At 34.8% G+C, this 13,740-nt stretch overlaps 1 protein-coding gene across 2 annotated transcripts in view; it reads right to left on the bottom strand.

Annotated features, from left to right (window-relative positions):
• Nucleotides 1-744: 744 nt before the first annotated feature.
• Nucleotides 745-13,740, bottom strand: part of LOC132950020 ((11Z)-hexadec-11-enoyl-CoA conjugase-like) — a 54,596-nt gene continuing 41,600 nt past the window's right edge. Inside the window, exons 2-6 of one of the 2 annotated variants that reach the window (XM_061021202.1) lie at nucleotides 12,551-12,634; nucleotides 12,144-12,434; nucleotides 11,826-12,020; nucleotides 8,608-9,130; nucleotides 745-4,764 (exon numbers count right to left, since the gene is read on the bottom strand). In XM_061021202.1, the coding sequence (XP_060877185.1) occupies nucleotides 4,380-4,764; nucleotides 8,608-9,130; nucleotides 11,826-12,020; nucleotides 12,144-12,339 (1,299 nt within the window). In that variant the 5' untranslated portion in view covers nucleotides 12,340-12,434; nucleotides 12,551-12,634 and the 3' untranslated portion in view covers nucleotides 745-4,379. The remainder of the gene's footprint in view (nucleotides 4,765-8,607; nucleotides 9,131-11,825; nucleotides 12,021-12,143; nucleotides 12,435-12,550; nucleotides 12,635-13,740) is intronic. The other variant, XM_061021201.1, reaches the window with a different exon arrangement.

The following is a 13,740-nucleotide window of genomic DNA, read 5'->3' as shown; positions in this document are numbered from 1 at the left end:
TTAGAATGGGTAATAGTTTTTAATCGTTTTTTTCTATACGTACACACTAATTATTGTCATTAAAATTAATAAGAAGTCAATAGGTAGCAATATAAACACTGTTCACTAAATTCATGATTACCCATAAACGCGTTACTGCGTTTCAGTAATAATACTATATTATAAGACTTACAAAGTTTCGACGTGTGCTTAATATTTAATAACGCGACAGCTTCAATTTGTTTCGCTTGTCGAAGTTTAACTATTATAACGGTTCGATGTTTCATGATCGCATTTCGGTCTTCTGAATACACCGGGAAAAGGGTTAAACATTATATGGTACATGCCTGAGCCACGGTATAGCAATACAACTATTCCAATATATCAACGCAGCAAACGCGATCGTTTATAATATTATTTTTAACGCCATTGATGATAATAAAATATTACACACGACAATATTATATCCGACAAAAAAAACGCTTTTGCTCGTCAGAGATAAAACTCAGCTATAAAAAAAAAAAACAGCCACAGTGATGTATTGTCGGATTTGCCCCATATCGGGCTGCAAGTCATATGTGTAAGTATGTGTGATGTATCACACTCGAGACCGGTCGGCGGTGTAGTCGCCGGATAAACCACCACCGGATGTGTTTTGGGTATATCAAATCGTTTCGAAGATCGATCACGACAAACCGGGCTGATTATACTTACAGTGTTACACAGTGCGTGGAAGTGCGAGATAAATAAATAAACATCGGAAAATAAAATATGTAGTCTATATAATATATATTTCTTGATTTTTTTGATAAACATTTATCTACAATCCACTTGGTCCTGTTGCCCAAACTATATAAATCTTAAATCGTACATGTCTTTAGAGTATATGACATATATATATATATATATATATCGTATATTATTATTATTATAATCTTAAACGTAATCTAAAATACATTTTAATTTTAATCAGTAATAACTTTTACCCTAGGATATTCGTTAATTTATTTCTAAAAATAACATGATAATTAATAAGGCTAAACAATATGACCAACGCTTTGCACCCGAATCGTCGACAAACAAAAAAAAACCATGATGTTAAGTCTTAACAGTTAAGATAATATACGAAGTAATATTATATATATTACCTCGAGATGTTTTTCGTACATCATAGTAATTGCATATTGCCATATCATACTCGAGCATTTAGATATTATATTTTTTTCTGGCTGAACGAACCCGAAAATGACGGTTTTGACGGTCAAATTATTTTATACTGAACTTGAAAAATACGAATAATGTAGGTGCAAAGCCTTGTATATTTAATACTACCCTTTTAATCGGTTCGGATTAGACCAACAGTGATTTTTTTCTATATAATACATCGATCGTGTGAATAAAAATAAACAATTGCATTTAACATTAACTTAAACTAGTCGTAATATTAAGTCGAAAACAAATTATTGTACAGCTCAATTTGTTTAATAGTAAGTATATTATATTATTTGTAAATAAACATAAAATAGGTACTATAGTTAAACATGTGTATCGAATAGTTTTAATTATTCCAAATCGCTATAATTATAATTTAGAGGTTTTGTTACATGTAATAATATATTAAGTTATAAGGTACAAATTTCAATTATAATTAATTATTTTGATAGTTCATAAAAAAATACAATTTAGTAATTGTTTTATGTGATCTAACAATTCAAGATATCTTATAAATAGTTTTTTTTTAATATAGATTGAAAATAAATGATTTTGTAGAAATTTAAAAATTTAAATTATTAAACGTTACTGTTAATAATAAAACCATTTCGTGCCATCGATTGATAAGAATTAATTTTATCGCGATATTTAGATTAATAGGTAAGGTATTAGTCTATATTTTCATGTGACACGTATTTGTGTATAAATTGTATAAAAGGCGTGTTACGATAGTGGCTAAATGATTAAAGAAATAATGTAATGTAACTGTGAAAAAATGTATAAATAATTTTGATGACTATTTCAAAATGTATAGATACGTCTATTTTATATCAATAGTATATCAATCAAATGTCAAACAACAAGATCAGAAATTAATTGCAAGGAGACTCAACGTTTAAATTGACGGTGTTGCATTTTATTAAGGACGCCAGAAAACAAAAAAGTTATAATAATTATACATTTTAATATTATTTTCAGAATAAAATATAATATAGTTACGCATTATTTTTATACAGTAACAAAAATAATTAGTATTTTGCTACTCAAGATAACAACCAAAGTATGTCACCTAATAATGTAAAATATAAAATAAAATAAAATTACTAATCATAAATTACAAATAATTTTTACTCGGTAAGTAGGTTTACTATTGAGCACAGCCAGTAAAAGTTTTTGACAGACATAATCATAATAATATAATAATAATAATACTAATAATAATAATAATTGTAATATTAACCGACATCTACATGTTTTTTTTATATTTTCTTTTGAAATTATATATTATCATAAATAATATTATCGAGCGAAAGAAATCTCGACGGTTGACAGAAGACAGACGTAGAGAAATAATATTACAAACTAACTTTAAGGTTCTTAAACACTAAAATTGGCTAAATATTGGAATATCATACTACGTCGAATGTGTGTTTGTGTGTGTGTATGTGTGTCACGGGCGTTGTCGTGTCTTTTTTATTTTTCTCTAACGTACTCCGCATTATGTTTTTATTGCATTAGTAGTTTACGTTAACGGGAGAAACGTCCGTTTTTTAGTCGGCCGCTCGGGAAGCGGTGTTCGTACGAAATGACTTGGACGCATCTCGAGTTTCTTTTTTATAAGTCCATGAAAACGGATAGCACGTCATGATAATATACATGAGTTAGGTAGGCACACCACCTGCCCGATGCGTATAGTGACGATACGATGTACACCTAGATACCTATATACCTACCTACCAATGATAGTGAATTAACGACAGTCTACAGACGATAATATTATTATAGATTAATCGATCTCGATAACATTACACGACCGTCACCGCCCAGGTCGATTCCGATTAGATATTATACCATAGTGATTATTATATATATTCTGTGTTTCAGGCACGGTTCAAGATATCTAAAACCGTGGTTGCAGGTCTCTGCTGCAGTCGAACCTGCACCGACCGACGTTTCCGAATAATCGTCTGTGTTCTGCGCAAGACATAGTACCTAATAAGTTTATTATACAGAAACATAATATTATAATGATACTATCGTCGCAGAATCGACTGCCACGAGCCATAATAATATTATAATATATTAAATTGTATTATTACGTGACGCAATCGCGATATGATAAAATAATAATACACAAGCCTCAGTTGTAGTTGTTAGCGTCCTATACGATCGCGTTACGGTGCGATCTATACCATGATATTATTATTAATATTATTGCGAACATTAAAGATAACGAAATCGCCATATGATATCATATTATACGTATCTAATACTATACGTGATGCGCGACTCCATTATAGCCACTGAAATAAAATTGTACGAGAGAAAAACGTTGCGGTTTTTCTAAATTCAAAGACCAAGTCCAGAGAGATTAACGATGTGTACAAGACATGTACGTGTAGTGCGTGTGTGTGTAATGTAAGTTTGTGAAAAAAAGAAGTGCCCGTTAAAATAGCAAATCGACCGGTCAATCAATCACACTCCGTTTTTTTTTTTTGTATCAGTATATCAAACACGCCGTCGTCATATACATATTGTATACCTATATATTATATACATATTTTATTAGAAATTCTATAACTATAGGTGTACTAAGACTATGGGTATATTACACGGGAATAATAATTATAATATAATATATAATATCATATTGTTATATGTTATTATTATTATTATTATTATCAAACGTTTATTAATCACTTGAATATTAGGCGAATCTTCCTATATAGGTCCAGTCTCTTCGATACCTAAGCGCACGCGACCGTCCTGGACACTCCGTGCCGAACAACCTCGCCCCCGCCAGACATAAATATCGATAATAATATTATATTATTATACAAAAACAAGACGACGATGACGACGAATTATGACAACGGTGATGATTATTTGCAATGTCTGCAGCGCGCGTTCGTTTCAAAGTGTTCCCGGGACTCTCGCAGATGCGCTTATAGTCGTAAATATTATACAACCGCGGCTTTAATACCTAATCAAATTTATCTCTAGAGAAATGGTTAAAAGAAAGAGAGAAAAAAAACCCACGTCCCCCAATAATAAAGGTTGATACGAACGGAAAAGAAAAAAAAAATTTGAGAAAAATGAAAAATACTGGTAAAACTCCAACCCTCCCACCCTCCCGCCCCCCTCCCCATCCATACGACGACCACAGAACGACGACCACCCGACCCGCACTAATCGCTTTTCTTGTATATTTGAGCCATTCGGCGGTCCTCGTCGGGCATATCGGTGTCGGACCAGCCGTACACGTTCGTGCACGCCGCCGGCGCCGTCGGTACGGCGTCGCCGTTGCCCGTCGCCGAGTCGGTGGCCGGCTGCTTGCGCGTACCGTCGCCGGTGCGCAGGGCCCGCTTGTTCACCAGTTCGGTGGGAACGGTCTTCAGGTCGTATGCCCATCCGATCAGCGAGAACGCGTCGATGAACAGCGTGGACAGGTTCAGCTTGTAGTCGAGCAGCTCGGCGTTCTTGTAGTCCCAAGGGAACGTGTGGTGATAGTTGTGCCAACCGTCGCCGCACGTGGCCACCGAGACGAACATGTTCTCGGTGGGATTGATGTTCCTGGCGGGCAAAGAAACAAACAAAAATTTTTTTTTAAAAAAACACAGCGACGTTATTTTTATGTGATACATAATACAGGTATACAGTGCCCCGACCGAAACGATGAAATATAATGTACCTATTGAGCAAAACATAAGAACTGACATATCATTTAGGGTGAAGACTGTCTCCCCGTACATGACGCTGATAGTCCGGGAACGTTCTTCATATCGTGTAAATTGCGTTCGTGTCTTACGTTAATAAACACCTAGAGTGTGGTATCAACTGTTTTACTAGAGTAGTCCTACCGACAGCTCTCGCGAACCAAACTCCAACCGGTTAACTCGTGGTATTTTGGTCACTCGAGTGTAGATAGAAGTGGGGGTAAAGTGCTGTAGGTGGCATAAACGGAAAATGGCAATATATTACCAATATTGTGCTGCTAACTTTTTTTTAAATATTTATAGTTTTTTAAATACAATTACTTTAACAGCTTTTAATAGTACCGAAATAGGTTAAGTTTTGCTGTAAACCGGTACCGCGCTATAAAACGGATTAATAGATTCACGTTTTGCGGGGTCGGGACCACCATCGACGCTCCGTATCACTTGATCCATATGAAATAATGTCCCAATGACTTATCTGCAGTTATAGTAAAATATATGGTGTATAAAATATAAACCCCCTAAAAAGACTGAACCAACTGATGTATTAATGATGCATATACATTAACATCGACCCCCCTCCCCCCATCGCACGACGGTTGACGAAACGCGTTATAGCAAAAGAGTAACTTTTCCATTTTGTCCATCAAAACAATATTTCCATACTATTAGAAGCTGTTTACAGCAGTAAGATTACTTGTAATACTATAAAATATTGAAAAACACTTAACAGCGTAATGGGTATACTATTGAGTACCTATTGAGTTGTTCTACATTTAAATACATTTTAATATTGTAAAAAGTTCATTGAAATCATTTTTTATTTTTTTTTTATATACAACAATAATAAGTATAATACTAATGATATTATTAAAACGTATAATATAATTTATATACATATACTATCATTTAGTATTTTCTTGGATAAATAAACTTGCTATTTGGAAACTTTTAGGAACACAGAATTTTTTTTGATGATTCGGTCAGTATCTAATTTGGTGGAAAAGGGTATTGTTGTAAACTTGTAACAGTAAAAAAGGTATGGTTTTGGTGAACGTGTACGTCCGTTATAATAAGCACCTGCCCAGGACTGAACGTAGTGTAAATACGATGTGTAGGTACTATTATAGTAAAGCAGTGTAAGCGGTTTTTCGTTTCCCTACCGAGAACCGACAGTCATGAGGGCTATGGTGGTATTGAATGGGAGTGATGGGTGGTGAGGAGAGGAGTGTTTAAGTCATGAGCTCCGCAATCGTCCCACCCATAGTATAAGTTCTATAGACCCACCCGATAAACCAAATATTCGGAGCGATCGCATTTCGAAGGGAATGAGTAACAAAAAAAAAAAAACTGTGACGGTTCGCCGCCTTTGATACATTGAGCCATATATATACAGCCAGCTAGTTTATCCTGCTGGATTTTGGAATTTTCATGGGGATTATATGTATAATATATATTATAAGTGCTACTGCCACTGAATATATAAACAGGACGAGTGGCGTAGTGGCTTTTCGTAAGACAACATACGTATAGGTGTAATAGAAATTTTAGAAATTTCTGCATTAGCTGCTTTAATATATACCTATTATACATATATGTACAGAATATGGTGGACATTTTGAAAAACCATAGCTCGGAAAGTCAAGAAAGTAGACGAGACTGGCTCCTATCAACTTGTGGGTAGGATTTTTTTGGTCACCGCGGTAAATGGCTATTGATATGCTATACCTATGGGTTGTGATGGGCAGAAAAGCTTATCAGTTCTTATCAGTTCATGACGCGATCAATAGCACCTCGACAGAAGGCGTTCAGCGCAACCGAACATGCGTTCTTTGGGTGTGTCTGGTGGGGGGACACATCGAACATTTATAGAGACGTGTTACACCAAAAATAAAAAATAAAACACCCGAATCACTTGTTTACGGTGGTTGATGAACTGTTCTTGAAACGATTTTTCAAATTAATATGATTTTTCGAAATTCTAAAAACCTTTTGTAAATAATACCCTGTATATAAAAGTTTGTATATAGATGTATGAAGTAATGATGAGCGTCGTCGTTACCGGCCCGCGATCGACGATTTTGTTGTTATACGACCAGTGGCGTACCGCCCCCGAAAATCGTTACTTTACGCGACGGCGGTCGAGTTGGCTCGAAGAAACAGAAAAACAGGGGAAAAATACACTTTACAAAATGCGAGTATACACGGGTAGTGGTTGATGTAGTGTGTCGACGAGGGCGTTCTATAAAAAGGCACTAAGTGACTTTTTTTTTCTAAACCGTACACCGTTGTACGGGACCCAATACACGTATTATAGAAAATTGGGACTTTTATACAGAATAAGACATTTCATCCGATTAAAGTAAATCTAGTTAATACCTCTGTTTTTATGACGGCGATATTTTGGATCCATGACCATATTATATTATTATTATCATAAATAGGTAACTCGTATACGGCCAATTGACTCGACTAGCGGGATAAGAAAATGTCGCCGATCAGGGTAGTACTAATATTGCAATCGTATCGGAACATTAGGAAAATCTGTCATTATTAGATATGACTAGGACGCTGTGCATTTGTTGGAAAATGTGCAGCTTGCTATTTTAAGGCATTGCTATCCTGACTTTCATTTTGACATATAAGATTATTTTAGTCTTTTAGTGTATTTTTTGAGTTTATAATGCATTTATCTGCATTCATTGAGATTTTAAATGAATTTTTTATGGTTTTTTAGTACATTGAATTCAAAACTCTGATTATTACGTATTATAACGATGATGACGATACCAGAGTGATTCGTCAAGCAAGCTCACTCCCATTATTTTTATTACATTTTGGTTTATTAAAAGTCTAATTTTTGGAATTGTAAAATATACATAATGACCCTATTATATTCAAATATTCTGTTTTCTATACCATTTAAGAAATGTCATGAGATGAAATAAACTTTTTTATCAAATGAGAACCAAACTTTTTCTTGTAAATAATTAAGCAGATGATTCTTTTAAAATTTACGATTTATAAAAATGTACATACTAAGGATAGTATAGTCCTTAAAAATAGTTTTACAAAAATATAAAGTGGATGTGATACTGGATAATATAGTTAACAATATAATATTTAATATACTCTGCAAATTGTTCATTTTTATTTAAAAGCAGAATATTTCTAGGCGAACCTACTATTATGTATTAAAATCGAATTTTTCTTAAAAAAATTATTACGAAAAAAATTATAATTTTTTTCCGAACATTGTATTTTGTAACGGTTTAAGATCGTTCAAAATAAAATATGTATCTCAAAACGATAGGGTCTTCTGAAATAGCGCGAAGAGTGTCTCGTAGCATTAAAATACGTATTATAGATCACCTCGTCTGTCACTGTTGGTACTATATATACAGTACACATATTATTCAGTGCTGCAGCTCCCCCCTCCCCCCTCCTAAATGTTAAGAAAATTAAAAATTATTTAATGGTCTATGATGGTCGCTCAAAAAGTCTTAAATTGTATTTAAAATATTTAAAACTTTACAATAAGTATTAACACTTTACAGCTTTATATCTGTGCTAGTACGTATTTAATGTGTAAAAGTTGATCAGCCCCCCCCCCTCCCGGAAGAAAAATCCTGGCTACGCCACTGCTATTATTACTATTGGTATCATAACGGCGGCGGAAGTCGTCCGCGATCGCACTCACTTGTCGTACGGCTTGAGTCCCCACATGTGCGCGGCGCTGTTGATGAGGAACGTGGAGTGCAACGTGAGCACTTGCCGGAGCTGGGCGGCCACCAGGTGCGCGACGAGTAGGTCCTCGCCCCACAACCACCATGGCACGAAGGTGGGCAGCGCGTACGATAGGACGGCGGCCAGCGGCGCGTACAGCTTGTACTGCCACATGACCACCCAGTCCGACTCCATGTCGGTCATGTCCACCGACGACACCTTGGACTCGAACGCCGGGTGCGGCAACATGAGCGCCCAGCCGACGTGCGAGTAGAAGAACCCGCGGTTCGAGTTGTGCGGGTCCGCGTCCGTGTCCGTATACTTGTGGTGCAGCCGGTGGTCGCGCACCCAGTTGTAAATGCTGTACTGGACACCCACCGTCTGGAACAGCGCCAGGATGATTCGCAGCGGCAGCTTGGCCTTGTACGCGTGGTGCGACCACAGCCTGTGCGAGCCGGCCGTCACGCCGATCGACGACATGATGCCGACCGCGAGCGCTGCAATAGAAAACGAATCACGGTTTCTTAGTTATTTCAAAAAAAAAAAAATATATTTTTTCGGTAAAAAAACGTTTACTGCAACTACACAGCGCCGGTTGTATAGTGACATAGGTACACACCGGGTCTAAAATGTATTATTAAAAGGCCCGGTGAGACTTTAACAACTATTATTTTTATCGACTGTTATTAAATGACCATATTATAATAATATAGGTACGTTGGATGTAGAGACGTTTATTTTCGGTGAATTTAGACAAATATTAATATTTTATCATATTGTTATAAATGGGGCCGGAGTGGTGCAGTGGTCACGCAGTTGACTACGAATCACACAGTCATCGGTTCGATTCAAAGCAAAGTGCAAAAAAATTGTGTGGTTCTACGCAACCACCGAAAATCCCCATGCTGTCGTCCGATTGCGTCATCCGGTTTCCAACTAGGTCCCACTCCACTGGGAGTGAAGACCGCACATGTCTCCTCTTGGAGAAGGGGGTAGTATCATGTATATAATGATATATATACTAAGATAAATAGATCACATGGTCTCCCTACTACCCACTTGTGATAAGCATTGACGAAAACCTTGAGGTCGTTTCAATGTACAAATACAATAAAAAAAAATATATTGTTATAAATTATAATCGACCGGCGCTTATGACATATAATATATTATTTTTATACTATAGCGTTGGGTAGTAACGTAACGAAAATAAAGCGTTACTGTATCGACGTTATTTTGTTTAACCTTACGTAATTTCGTTCTTTACTTTTTTCCAAGCAACGAAAATGTATAATTTGTTATTGTTTATTTTTTATAAGTCATTTATAAAATATAACGCGTCTCGAGTTTTTCGTGACGTGAGTGTAACTAAGTTTCGTTTATTATTGAAAAGTAAGAATATGTAGGTACAATTTGATCTCGAATATAGTAACGATAGTAAAGTGACTTCGTTACTTTTCAACGGTAACTATTGCACCCAACATTGAATTATTTATGTTAGTATTTTTGGATTGGAACGAAAGAGAGACGATGCGATGAATGCGACATCGGGTGTAGATAGCTGCGCTGCAGTGTTGCCCGGTGCACATACGGGGGCGTTTTACCGCGAGGCGAGTGGGCGAATCGCTTGGACTTTAAATGTTTTTTCCTGATTTTGCACTAAAAAAATAATGCTCTATACATTCTATATAACACTATATTATAGTCGTACTATTGTTAATACAGTAAAAACATCTCAAATATCGGTACATTGTACATACAGATAATTTACGTATGGATGATAATGAATTATTATTATTTTTACGGTTAAAATCGTATAATTTATGTACTTATTTGTTACAGTAAAATGTATGGAGGCGCCATAATTCCTGGTGACTTTTAAAGCGGGGCGTGTATCCAAAAAGCCTGGGAACCACTGCGGCCATAAATTAATTTAATTGCAATACGAACATAATTATTGTATAAGTAACGGTCCAATCGTACGACATCGACTATCAATAGCTCCTTTAAACGCATTTAGTAATTCGGAGTTTTTTTTTTATTTGTTTCATTAAATAAGGTTTCTGAATTATGTTGTAACTTATTTTCCCCTCCGAATGTGCTTTTGTTAAAATTAAATAAATAAATTATGTAATTCCATTTCTCCGAAATCAAACAATTTAAAAACAAAACTTTTATTTATTAATTTTCACTTTCCCCGCGAATTTACTTTTAATAGCATTTTTGACATTTTTAGATTTTTTATTAAATATTATAATGTATACCTGACGGCTAACATTTTCAATGGAATTTTCTACACATTTTACGAGTTTGAAATTTATTATAGAACGTAATAACATAATGGCACAAGAAAGAAAATAATATTTTTGATTTTATATATTATCATGTTAAATTATATTTTCATAACAATAACCCATTTGACTCGCTGTGCTCGAGTTATTTCTATTCTCAATAAGAGCAATTATTACCACTAACTATATATTGCGATAAACAATCGTTATTCAAAGAATAGTACAAAAATAATTGGTCAGTTTTCAGTAAAAGTCGTTAAAAAAAATTGTCATGTTTAAAAATTGCTTGTAAGTAGGTAGTCTGCTAGATATTATACTATAACTGACTGCCAACTTTATAATTTACGAACGAATTTTATATTTTATCATTTCGTTTAGATAGAAGATGACCTTTGGTCTTTTTCTATCTTGATTCTTAAACATAATTTTTCTTGGTTCATTTTGAATGATACACTCGATTTCGTATAAAATACCTATTGATAACTTATTAGCAGATTAAAACTAATTATATTTTTATAAACCATTTTATTTTAAGCATTGTAATGTTTTTTTTTTTTTATGTCACTATATAATATAATATTATACTACAAATTGATTTGCATTTATATCAATCTCATTTATTATTTTACATGTGTACGAGAGTTTTATTTTTATTTGTATGGACTCTTTGAAGAACTTTGTCTTTGCGCCTCTAATATGATATAGTTCAAAGACTGAGAAAAAAATGGACGACTAGAATCTTAAGCTGTCCCTCCCCCCTCCCCCTCCCCATCGCTGAACTGTACCGAATGACAACGCAACCACACCTCCTGTGTATTGAACTTCGCTGTGTATACGATGTGCAATATGTTTGAAAAGTGGATGTACCTACATAATATTATGGGAATCTATAGAGACTTACCGAACAGTACGGTGTACAGCTTCACCTGGCCCGTGACGCAGAAGTAGAGACCGGCGAGAGCCAGCAAGTGGATGCTTGTGAAGAATAAACGTCGGCGCCTCGTAGAGAATACTTCGTCAGCTGACAAGACCAATTCGTTGGCGGGCGGCGGGCTGAACGGACTGCTCCTCACCCTAGGGTTCATCGACAGCTCGTCTATATAAAACAGAGAGTTTACCCGGATGAATGCAAACCGCCAAAACGACGGTATCGCCAAAATATGGCATGTCAGCTATATACGTGCGATATTATCATATTTTGTTTATCATATATACTTACGCCAAAATATTATGTATGCCCGCAAACCATAGTACTTGACCATGGCGACCATTTCGTTGATTTTGAGAAAAGCTTGACCTTTCCAACAGTGCTCCTCGGCCGAATCCGACATGCTCGACCATCCATTTGCACAACCGTTGGGCATTTTTCTCTCCTCCCTGAGTATGGTACTCGAGTCTGTGGCGTTTGGACTCATTCTGAATATTATAAGTTTATACGTTGTACTTAATATATAAAAGTATATATTTTAGAATTGTTTGCAACACTATAAATCGTTACGGGTCGGCGTTTCTACGAAATGATTATTGTTTTAGAACAATATTATATTTATGATAAATTATAATAATTGTATAATATTTTTATATTATAACAATATAAAATATATATTATCGGGTGTATTATAATACCTTGTTGATTTATATGCTGTCGATGTGCAATTAATGTTACTTATACATTTTCGTCACTTTCGACACAATATGAACAGTTATGATCTGGAAAAAAGCAAACAAAACACATTAAAATTATTTTTAAGACTTTTTAAGATTCTATACAAAATAATATAGTAATAGACTATAAACGCACAATATAAATATAATAATACATATTTTTTGGAAAATGTCCAATTTCAGAGACAAAAACATTTCATTTGTTTGCAATAATTCGCGGTGCCGCACACGCAGTTACAAGACGAGAGTTATTATTATTATTATAAAATAATAAAATATATTATAATAACACTATGCTGTGTAATAAATATAACATAAGGTATTTATTTTATATTATATAATCCTCATGAGGCGATATATGTGGAGATGGAGGGGGGATATTAATTTGGTCCTATTGACGGATTTCTGCTCTTCTTAACAAGGCACGAAGCGGTGTTGTTCTGGTGCTTGAAATCGAATTTTCACGCGAATCTGTTCTGTCGCATACGCATCGACAATGAATCATAAGCAATTATGCAAAATTACTCTACAGAAGTGTAGGTATCTATATATATTACATATACATATCTAGAGCAATGGAGGTCAAGTACCGAGGTTGGTGTATTGTCCATGGGGAGTCGATGATGTACAGTTTTCACGCAGCGTAGGCGTATCGATAATTTATTCGCCGTTGTTTATTGCAAATGTTTTGACAATGCAAATGTGTGTTAGGTGCCTATTTCCCGTGACGTTATGCCGAGTATTTAGCTGATATTATGTTGATTAAAGTTGAGCGAACCGTACGTAATATTATAATTCAAAGGAATTCGCGCATGGAAAAAAAATTTTAATAAAATATTTTTAATAAAAAAAGCGACAAAAATACCAGGTATATAAAATTGTACAGATAATTGTATTATATACACTGCTTTATAGTGTCAATAAATTGGACATTATTGTCGGAGATAAAAGTTCATTTTTCAATTAGAAATAATAACATACCTACATACGTTATATCTTTATACTGTATTTTTGTTTTCGACATTTTGTTACGTGCATTTTTTTAAAATACCAAATGATCCATTTAACGCACACCATACTATAATTAACTTGGTCAACTTTTATGGTTGTACCTATACATATTATATTATTCACACACACACACACACACA

Source organism: Metopolophium dirhodum, chromosome 8 (genome assembly GCF_019925205.1).
Source record: "Metopolophium dirhodum isolate CAU chromosome 8, ASM1992520v1, whole genome shotgun sequence".
In the NCBI taxonomy this organism is placed as follows: domain Eukaryota; kingdom Metazoa; phylum Arthropoda; class Insecta; order Hemiptera; family Aphididae; genus Metopolophium; species Metopolophium dirhodum.
Note: the sequence above shows the minus strand (reverse complement) of the source record. Positions and strands in the feature narration are given on the sequence as shown.